The sequence below is a fragment of the Leiobunum rupestre genome, chromosome 6 (genome assembly GCF_980474605.1).
Source record: "Leiobunum rupestre chromosome 6, qqLeiRupe1.1.hap1, whole genome shotgun sequence".
Taxonomy (NCBI): domain Eukaryota; kingdom Metazoa; phylum Arthropoda; class Arachnida; order Opiliones; family Sclerosomatidae; genus Leiobunum; species Leiobunum rupestre.
In genome coordinates, this window is record NC_143389.1 from 21,559,004 (window position 1) to 21,570,159 (window position 11,156).

An 11,156-nucleotide genomic window follows, 5' to 3' on the forward strand; every position below is an offset into this window, starting at 1 on the left:
TTTTATCAATATATTTAATTAAGGATTATTTCAAAGTTTAGATGGCGCCATGGTTCTCAAAGCAGTGATATTAAAAGATCTCAACGGGTGGTATTGGAGAAACGCTAAAAATATTATCGACATATTCATTCTCCCTAAGTATAAATAAATAAATAAATAAATAAATACATTCTTGGCATAGTAGTAGGATTTTAAGAAAAAAATTAAATACGGAAAATCAATTATTTTATTTTAAAGGTTTTGTGATTTCTCACCAAACAATTTCAACATCTTCAATGTAGGCTATCACATCAGGGGCATCTCAAAAATCTTTTTCCTCTGATCTCCTAGTTTCTGCCTCTGTCTTTAGTATTTATAAATATTTTCCTATCCATAAACCATTTCCTAACTGGTGGACATTGATAACACTAAAAGTTTACTTATAATAATATGCTGAAATACATTTTCCAATACGTAAAAAATTAAAGCTAGACCTAAAAACCTGTAAAGTGTAAATAATTAAGACTAAATTTCTAAGCCTAGCCCATGAAAGTACATTTTCCGTAAATCATATCCTAACATGAATGCATTTGTTTTTTTTTTAAAAATATGCTAATTAATTTCGTAAACAAGCATAAATTTTAGTTCGCCCTTCCTCCAAAATATCTAATAGAGCTAGTACATTCTCGATAAATATACATGTTCTTGGGGAATAAGAGACGTTTTTTATCAAAGTAAGCCAAGTTTAAAGCTTATTGTCATTGGTTCCATAACAAAAACCACATTCGGATCAAAATAAATTTATTTATTTTATTTTTATACAGATTTTTTTTCATTTTTTTTGCCTTAATTTCAATTTTGGGAGTCGGTACCCGTTTCACCGAAGATGAAGATGCTTCGTTTTATTCAGCGTTGGGTAAATCGCCGTGTAAAAAAACATCTAGCATTGCATTAACTTTTTCCTCGTCCTCGTCCGAGACCCCTACAATACGTCTCTCGATCTATAAAGTAAAGAAATCAAAATAATAAGCTAAAAGATAATCCATACCTTCTATTCACTAGTTCAATTTATCACTGTCTCATATATCCACTATCGTACATACATACATACATTCATACACTAACTTACTAACGCTTTAGTCTCCGCAAGTTTTTATGTTGTATAATCAAAGTTTTGAATCGAATAATAATAATAATAATAATAATTAGATCAAAACAAATTTCAAGCTTACGTTAATGTATTCCCTTGAGTGAGGGCCCAATCTTTGAAAAATCTTCTCAATGACGACATGGGTAGCTAGATGGACGTCGATGTAACCTTCGTCCTCTTGCAGGTTCAATTCACGTAAATACCAGTTTTTATATTTTCTTAACATTATTTCTAACGTTCTAAACGAAAATTGTTTTTCGTTTGGCATATCAGGCTTAAAAGAAAACCTAAGAACTGCTTTAGTTACACGCATATCCACGTTATTTTCCATAGCTAATATTTAGCCCTTAAACTTGCTCGTAATTACGAAGAATGTAAAAATGTAGAATGCTCGCTCCTATATTTATGCCAAATCAGAAATAACTTGAAATAATAACTTCATTTGGTACTTAAAAAACGGTGAGAGGTGGGAGGAGGGGTTTGGTAATTTATAAATTTTTATAATCAAATGTACCATAGCAAAAGTATATAAATAATACAAGAAGTGCACTAATTATTATTTTCGCTCGCCAGGTAATTTCGTTTGATTTCCGTTTCGCACGGACGCAGATAACATGGTAACGCGACTACAGCGAACCGATAAAGCTAATTAATAAAATATTGTCAACCATTTGATATTAGAAATGTTAAAATAAAACTTTTACAGATAAATCTAATTTATAAAATATTGCCAATTGAGGGTTTGCAAGTTAGTTTGATTATAGGTTTTGAGTGTTAGAATAGAAATAACGCTAAATACAGGGTTAAATTCAATTCAAAATAAAAGACCATGACAATAAAAAATAACCTTTAAAATATAAATCGCGAAGAAAATGAAGTAACGCGACTTTTAAAATTAGTATAAAATGTTTAATCCCTCTGAAAACGTGAAAATTCATATAGGACAAAACCCAAATACATGTTTACTGAGCTTAGCACTCTACTTTTTCAATCCTCTATTCTCAATGGTGGCCTCTATTTTTACCATCGTCTGCTTCGTAAACTTTATGGATGCATTGGAAGGGCTCAAATTAATCTAAGTGGGTACACTTCTTGTTTAATTTATATACTTCTAACCATATTAAAGTATCAATTTTAATAAAAGGAATTCAACTTAAGTGTTGTTTTGCTATCTGAAATTCGAAAACAAAGAAGGTAGTACAGGGGTACTTAAGTTGATTTTAATATTTTTTTTAGAAATAACTTAAGTATACAGCGAAATAATCATTAGTGGTATCTAATTTTTTAAGTGCCCACATACTTCTCATCTCGTATAAAAGAGGGTCATTTTTGTACTATAAAACCATTCCATTCCTGAAATCCGCTACAGGAAAAAAGTTGATTAAGCTAAGCAATTTACGAGCGACGTCCTAGCGTACTTGTAATTAAGAAAGTAAGTACTTAGTTTTACGATTTTGCTTAAAACTATGATTTTAAATCGATAAAGTGAAACACGTAAAGTGTCCCTGACCAAAATTGTTTCACAAACATCTGTACCGTTTAATAAGATACGAGTATGATAACGATTTCTAGAGCCCTATGTTCGATAATGATTCATTAGGAAAATTTGAATATAGTTTAAATTTTTAATTACTTATTTTTTGGTTTGACTACCAATTTGGAGGACTACTGTTTTGATTTTGATATAACTAAATTTGATTGGTTTTCGAAAAGTTTTCTCTTCTACCCCCAGCCCCCAGTTTATAATTATGATGTCAGTTGTAAATTGTTTTTTTCGAGTATAAAAAGGGTAAACAGAAAAATTGAGAGATAGTATTAAGAAAACAGCCAATTCGAATTGTTTCGGAATCGGCTCGAGGGACTAAGTACGTAGATATACGTCAATTGTAAATTCTAAACTTTGTATATATATTATATTCATTCATTCATTCTTACTAATTTTATAGTAATGGATCCTATTTCCATAACTTTGGCCTCGGGAAATGAGTACGTCGGTACGACAACCGAATCTATGATTTGCTTTCACTGCGGCGAATGTACGGAAGAATTGGCAGTAAGAGGCGGAGGACTCTTCTTTTGCTGGGGTCGAGAGTGCGCACATTATCAAATGGGAGTAATTTTTCGACATGGTAATGTCTATACCAAACACATCCCAGGGCATCTTATAAAGGAGTTCCCGCCCCATCTCCGCTGTACGTACTGTGGAAGAAGAGGGTCGAAGAGAAGCCGTCGACGGGAGGAGTGCTCAGCGTTCGATTTCATGGGATGCTGTCATTACCCTAAGCCTCCCAGAGACCGAACTGTAGTTCGTTTTATAAATAGATAAATAAATAAATAAAATTGCGAATAATTTACAAATAAATGTCTATTGACTTTTCTTCATCCTATAATATAAGTTTATTCCTAAATTTTTAAGCTTATTACAATAAGATTTCTTTAAGAGAGAGAGAGAGAGAGAGAAAAGAATTGCTTAAATTAGGAAGTAATAATGAATCTATTGAATCCAATGTAAAGAAAATGCATCAAGATATTAACTTGGAAAATCCAAAAGATGATTCACCAGTAAGCAGTATTCAGTTAATTAAAAATCATAAACAAAAACCGACTGATTACGGTGCATCAAGATATAATATTTGTATATCTTCGAAAAAAGGTGAATCATTAAACATCAACAATGCGGTAATTTACTTATAATATATTTTATATGAAAAAAATTAAAGGTTTTATAAATGATAAATTATATTATAGATTATAGGTGGATCTAATAGCAAAATAGTATACGTCCAGGTAAAGTATTGTTTTATTTAGAAGTTTAAATATTAAGTTAATGGTTTATTTTAGAATAACTATATGTTAAATGATTTATTTTAGAATAGCGTTGATACATATGGTGGTAGGACAACATTAGAAAGTAGGTATATTGATTTAAAAAAACTATCGATTAATTAAACATTTTAATAATATTTTTACATAGCTTCGATAGTATCCAGAGATTGTACGATTGTTATTACAAAATGAAACTAATTTATTTTATAATAAATATAGGTAGTAAAATGCTGCAAAAACCTCTGACTCTACGTTCAATACGTTAAAATAGATTACAATACGTAAATATAGGTGAAAAAATACTAGAAAAACACGCATACTATTATTTTTTTTAATTTTTGGAAATACACAACATCCACCAGTTACTTCGCAATGACGAACTGGCTGCTCTCTTTGTCCCAGGAGACATGACCAATGAGTTGGCAAAGTACGGAAAAGACTCGTACATCCAAGAATTGGCAACAGGTGGCGCAAAAAATTACGCCTTGATTTATACGGAACACGTAATTTTTTGCGCCACCTGTTGCCAATTCTTGGATGTACGAGTCTTTTCCGTACTTTGCCAACTCATTGGTCATGTCTCCTGGGACAAAGAGAGCAGCCAGTTCGTCATTGCGAAGTAACTGGTGGATGTTGTGTATTTCCAAAAATTAAAAAAAATAATAGTATGCGTGTTTTTCTAGTATTTTTTCACCTATATTTACGTATTGTAATCTATTTTAACGTATTGAACGTAGAGTCAGAGGTTTTTGCAGCATTTTACTACCTATATTTATTATAAAATAAATTAGTTTCATTTTGTAATAACAATCGTACAATCTCTGGATACTATCGAAGCTATGTAAAAATATTATTAAAATGTTTAATTAATCGATAGTTTTTTTAAATCAATATACCTACTTTCTAATGTTGTCCTACCACCATATGTATCAACGCTATTCTAAAATAAATCATTTAACATATAGTTATTCTAAAATAAACCATTAACTTAATATTTAAACTTCTAAATAAAACAATACTTTACCTGGACGTATACTATTTTGCTATTAGATCCACCTATAATCTATAATATAATTTATCATTTATAAAACCTTTAATTATTTTCATATAAAATATATTATAAGTAAATTACCGCATTGTTGATGTTTAATGATTCACCTTTTTTCGAAGATATACAAATATTATATCTTGATGCACCGTAATCAGTCGGTTTTTGTTTATGATTTTTAATTAACTGAATACTGCTTACTGGTGAATCATCTTTTGGATTTTCCAAGTTAATATCTTGATGCATTTTCTTTACATTGGATTCAATAGATTCATTATTACTTCCTAATTTAAGCAATTCTTTTCTCTCTCTCTCTCTCTCTCTTAAAGAAATCTTATTGTAATAAGCTTAAAAATTTAGGAATAAACTTATATTATAGGATGAAGAAAAGTCAATAGACATTTATTTGTAAATTATTCGCAATTTTATTTATTTATCTATTTATAAAACGAACTACAGTTCGGTCTCTGGGAGGCTTAGGGTAATGACAGCATCCCATGAAATCGAACGCTGAGCACTCCTCCCGTCGACGGCTTCTCTTCGACCCTCTTCTTCCACAGTACGTACAGCGGAGATGGGGCGGGAACTCCTTTATAAGATGCCCTGGGATGTGTTTGGTATAGACATTACCATGTCGAAAAATTACTCCCATTTGATAATGTGCGCACTCTCGACCCCAGCAAAAGAAGAGTCCTCCGCCTCTTACTGCCAATTCTTCCGTACATTCGCCGCAGTGAAAGCAAATCATAGATTCGGTTGTCGTACCGACGTACTCATTTCCCGAGGCCAAAGTTATGGAAATAGGATCCATTACTATAAAATTAGTAAGAATGAATGAATGAATATAATATATATACAAAGTTTAGAATTTACAATTGACGTATATCTACGTACTTAGTCCCTCGAGCCGATTCCGAAACAATTCGAATTGGCTGTTTTCTTAATACTATCTCTCAATTTTTCTGTTTACCCTTTTTATACTCGAAAAAAACAATTTACAACTGACATCATAATTATAAACTGGGGGCTGGGGGTAGAAGAGAAAACTTTTCGAAAACCAATCAAATTTAGTTATATCAAAATCAAAACAGTAGTCCTCCAAATTGGTAGTCAAACCAAAAAATAAGTAATTAAAAATTTAAACTATATTCAAATTTTCCTAATGAATCATTATCGAACATAGGGCTCTAGAAATCGTTATCATACTCGTATCTTATTAAACGGTACAGATGTTTGTGAAACAATTTTGGTCAGGGACACTTTACGTGTTTCACTTTATCGATTTAAAATCATAGTTTTAAGCAAAATCGTAAAACTAAGTACTTACTTTCTTAATTACAAGTACGCTAGGACGTCGCTCGTAAATTGCTTAGCTTAATCAACTTTTTTCCTGTAGCGGATTTCAGGAATGGAATGGTTTTATAGTACAAAAATGACCCTCTTTTATACGAGATGAGAAGTATGTGGGCACTTAAAAAATTAGATACCACTAATGATTATTTCGCTGTATACTTAAGTTATTTCTAAAAAAAATATTAAAATCAACTTAAGTACCCCTGTACTACCTTCTTTGTTTTCGAATTTCAGATAGCAAAACAACACTTAAGTTGAATTCCTTTTATTAAAATTGATACTTTAATATGGTTAGAAGTATATAAATTAAACAAGAAGTGTACCCACTTAGCTTAATTTGAGCCCTTCCAATGCATCCATAAAGTTTACGAAGCAGACGATGGTAAAAATAGAGGCCACCATTGAGAATAGAGGATTGAAAAAGTAGAGTGCTAAGCTCAGTAAACATGTATTTGGGTTTTGTCCTATATGAATTTTCACGTTTTCAGAGGGATTAAACATTTCATACTAATTTTAAAAGTCGCGTTACTTCATTTTCTTCGCGATTTATATTTTAAAGGTTATTTTTTATTGTCATGGTCTTTTATTTTGAATTGAATTTAACCCTGTATTTAGCGTTATTTCTATTCTAACACTCAAAACCTATAATCAAACTAACTTGCAAACCCTCAATTGGCAATATTTTATAAATTAGATTTATCTGTAAAAGTTTTATTTTAACATTTCTAATATCAAATGGTTGACAATATTTTATTAATTAGCTTTATCGGTTCGCTGTAGTCGCGTTACCATGTTATCTGCGTCCGTGCGAAACGGAAATCAAACGAAATTACCTGGCGAGCGAAAATAATAATTAGTGCACCTCTTGTATTATTTATATACTTTTGCTATGGTACATTTGATTATAAAAATTTATAAATTACCAAACCCCTCCTCCCACCTCTCACCGTTTTTTAAGTACCAAATGAAGTTATTATTTCAAGTGATTTCTGATTTGGCATAAATATAGGAGCGAGCATTCTACATTTTTACATTCTTCGTAATTACGAGCAAGTTTAAGGGCTAAATATTAGCTATGGAAAATAACGTGGATATGCGTGTAACTAAAGCAGTTCTTAGGTTTTCTTTTAAGCCTGATATGCCAAACGAAAAACAATTTTCGTTTAGAACGTTAGAAATAATGTTAAGAAAATATAAAAACTGGTATTTACGTGAATTGAACCTGCAAGAGGACGAAGGTTACATCGACGTCCATCTAGCTACCCATGTCGTCATTGAGAAGATTTTTCAAAGATTGGGCCCTCACTCAAGGGAATACATTAACGTAAGCTTGAAATTTGTTTTGATCTAATTATTATTATTATTATTATTATTCGATTCAAAACTTTGATTATACAACATAAAAACTTGCGGAGACTAAAGCGTTAGTAAGTTAGTGTATGAATGTATGTATGTATGTACGATAGTGGATATATGAGACAGTGATAAATTGAACTAGTGAATAGAAGGTATGGATTATCTTTTAGCTTATTATTTTGATTTCTTTACTTTATAGATCGAGAGACGTATTGTAGGGGTCTCGGACGAGGACGAGGAAAAAGTTAATGCAATGCTAGATGTTTTTTTACACGGCGAATAACCCAACGCTGAATAAAACGAAGCATCTTCATCTTCGGTGAAACGGGTACCGACTCCCAAAATTGAAATTAAGGCAAAAAAAATGAAAAAAAATCTGTATAAAAATAAAATAAATAAATTTATTTTGATCCGAATGTGGTTTTTGTTATGGAACCAATGACAATAAGCTTTAAACTTGGCTTACTTTGATAAAAAACGTCTCTTATTCCCCAAGAACATGTATATTTATCGAGAATGTACTAGCTCTATTAGATATTTTGGAGGAAGGGCGAACTAAAATTTATGCTTGTTTACGAAATTAATTAGCATATTTAAAAAAAAAAACAAATGCATTCATGTTAGGATATGATTTACGGAAAATGTACTTTCATGGGCTAGGCTTAGAAATTTAGTCTTAACTATTTACACTTTACAGGTTTTTAGGTCTAGCTTTAATTTTTTACGTATTGGAAAATGTATTTCAGCATATTATTATAAGTAAACTTTTAGTGTTATCAATGTCCACCAGTTAGGAAATGGTTTATGGATAGGAAAATATTTATAAATACTAAAGACAGAGGCAGAAACTAGGAGATCAGAGGAAAGAGATTTTTGAGATGCCCCTGATGTGATAGCCTACATTGAAGATGTTGAAATTGTTTGGTGAGAAATCACAAAACCTTTAAAATAAAATAATTGATTTTCCGTATTTAATTTTTTTCTTAAAATCCTACTACTATGCCAAGAATGTATTTATTTATTTATTTATTTATTTATTTATACTTAGGGAGAATGAATATGTCGATAATATTTTTAGCGTTTCTCCAATACCACCCGTTGAGATCTTTTAATATCACTGCTTTGAGAACCATGGCGCCATCTAAACTTTGAAATAATCCTTAATTAAATATATTGATAAAAGAACTCTAGTGATGACACTTCCACTATTTTCAGTGACGTACCGATTCTCACGTGACTTTCATTTTCTGTGCGCGCGCACCCGATTAATAAGATAACTGAACTTTGAGCAATGGATTTTTTTTTCCACTGGTACTTAAGATATGCCGTCAGGGTAGTCATGGGAATCAATTCTTAGTTATCTCAATAAAGAGTCTTAGCATTGGGAATAGTCATTGAAGGTCACGCTGAAAAGTAAGTTATAATAATAATAATCAGCTAGGCTATTTTATTATATTTAAAATGAAATTTTTAGGCATTCTTTTATATATATATATTGGAAATGTATTAGACAGAAATTAGGTCTAGTAGGGGTAAGATTAGCGTAGAAATTAAGTTACTATCACGTGACTCGTTCATTTTTCTGTGCACGCGCACGTTTAATAAGATAACTGAACTTTGAGCACTGGATTTTTCCACCGGTACTTAAGATATGCCGTCAGTGTAGTCATAGGATTTTTCACTCTTAATAAATACTTTAAAATGTAAAAAATAAGACTCATTATTGAAAAAAACTTAACACATAGCCATTTTTTAGCAATCTTCTACGTAACTCAATTTTCCAAGAGGATTGTTTTCCGTAAACATTTTCAAGTGAGAGCTCGATTTTGATATCGTCAACGTGGTATTTCCAAAACTCTCCTTGAGTAGCAAAGGGTTTTTTCCAAATACTCAAGTGGGTTAATATGTGCCGTCAATCATTAGAGGCAGTTTAAACTGTCAGAGAGAGACAGCCAATAGAATTTGAGGGTTATTTGAAGTTTAGATCACGTGATGAATTATTCTCAACAAGATAGGAATAAATTAATCTTCCGTGCGTCATTTCTCTACGGCACATTGACGAGTAAAGACCTGCTGACGGTTCGCTCAGTCTTTTCTACAGCTTGACAAAGGATTTCTACCCATAAAGTAAGTAACTATTTTTTCTTGGTAATAGACTATATTTTTAGACATATTTAAAACAATTTGCATATTGAAAAAAGCATTTATATTGATAATTTTAGCGTAGAAATTTAACCATATTGATAAAATTAGGTTTAGTAGACTTAGGGGTAAATGTAGGCTTAGAGAATGTATCATTTGAAACTATAGAACGTATTTGGTCTAGATCAGCTATGGACATTGAAGTGTATCGACTTGAAACGTTTCGTCACTGGAAAAATCCGCACGTCACTAAGGAGCAACTAGCGAAGGCTGGATTCTACTATATTCAGCGGGGCGATGAAGTACGATGTTACAAATGCCATGGCGTATTAGAAGGATGGAAATCAGGAGACGTACCAGAACTTGAACATGCTAGATTCTTTCCAAACTGTCCGGCTAGGGATAATTCACCATCGGAAAAAAAGTACCTTTCGCTAGAATGGGACATTCCCCCGACGCCAAAAGCAACTACGGTCTCTGACAAAAGCTTCTCACCTGTACCAGAAGAAGACGTTTGTAACTGTCCCTCGGATGTCAGACGATACTGTTGCTAAACACTACAAATACGTGAGTTAGAACTTTTAATTAAATTAAGTTGCAGGAGATCGTTTCACCCCATTTAAATGCCTGTAAACTTAACTACTTTAATTTGTTTTAATTGTGTAATGTACAAGATAACCATCTAATGGAATATCTGATAGTACCTACTAACATGTAAAACAAAGTTCTAAAATAAAAAATTAAATGTAAATAACTTGTTTTTATTGCCTAGAGATTAGAAATTAAGGGGTTCGAAAGCGATAAGCAAACGGGTAAAAATCTAATCTCCAGATATCTGCGCGAGGAAAACTAATTTTGGAGAATGGGGATGGGGGAAAGCAGGGATGTACCCAAAAATGGACCAAAATGGACCAAATGTACCCCAAAAACGACCAAAGTCACCATTTTCGGCCCTATGTACCCCATTTCGGACCAAATGTACCCCAAACTGGACCTTTTAGCTTTATTGTAATGTTAAACTCCCATAGAGATTCCCCTAAAAAGAATAATAAACTGGCGGTCCAATTTTGGGTACATTAATTATTTCGGAGAGATAAAACTAATTCTGGCAAACTGCTGCGATTTATAGCGAATGGGGAAAAAGCCAATTTCTAGCGATTGGGATCGATAGTATGAGAGATAACAATTATGGTTGTTTTTATTGCCTAGAGATGGGGGAAAGCAACTGGTGATTAGAAGGGGTGAAAGCAATGGGGGAAAGGAGCTGGTGAACGAGAGATAAAGTATCCAGTGAATGGGGGT

At 32.1% G+C, this 11,156-nt stretch overlaps 1 protein-coding gene across 1 annotated transcript; it reads left to right on the forward strand.

The window, feature by feature from the left end:
- Nucleotides 1–9,751: 9,751 nt before the first annotated feature.
- LOC149940299 (death-associated inhibitor of apoptosis 2-like) lies at nt 9,752–10,478 on the forward strand. The gene is made up of 2 exons (XM_090179928.1): nt 9,752–9,839; nt 10,039–10,478. Exon 2 carries the CDS (start codon nt 10,046–10,048, stop codon nt 10,406–10,408), a length of 363 nt encoding a protein of 120 aa, XP_090036054.1. The 5' UTR covers nt 9,752–9,839; nt 10,039–10,045; the 3' UTR covers nt 10,409–10,478.
- Nucleotides 10,479–11,156: the final 678 nt, after the last annotated feature.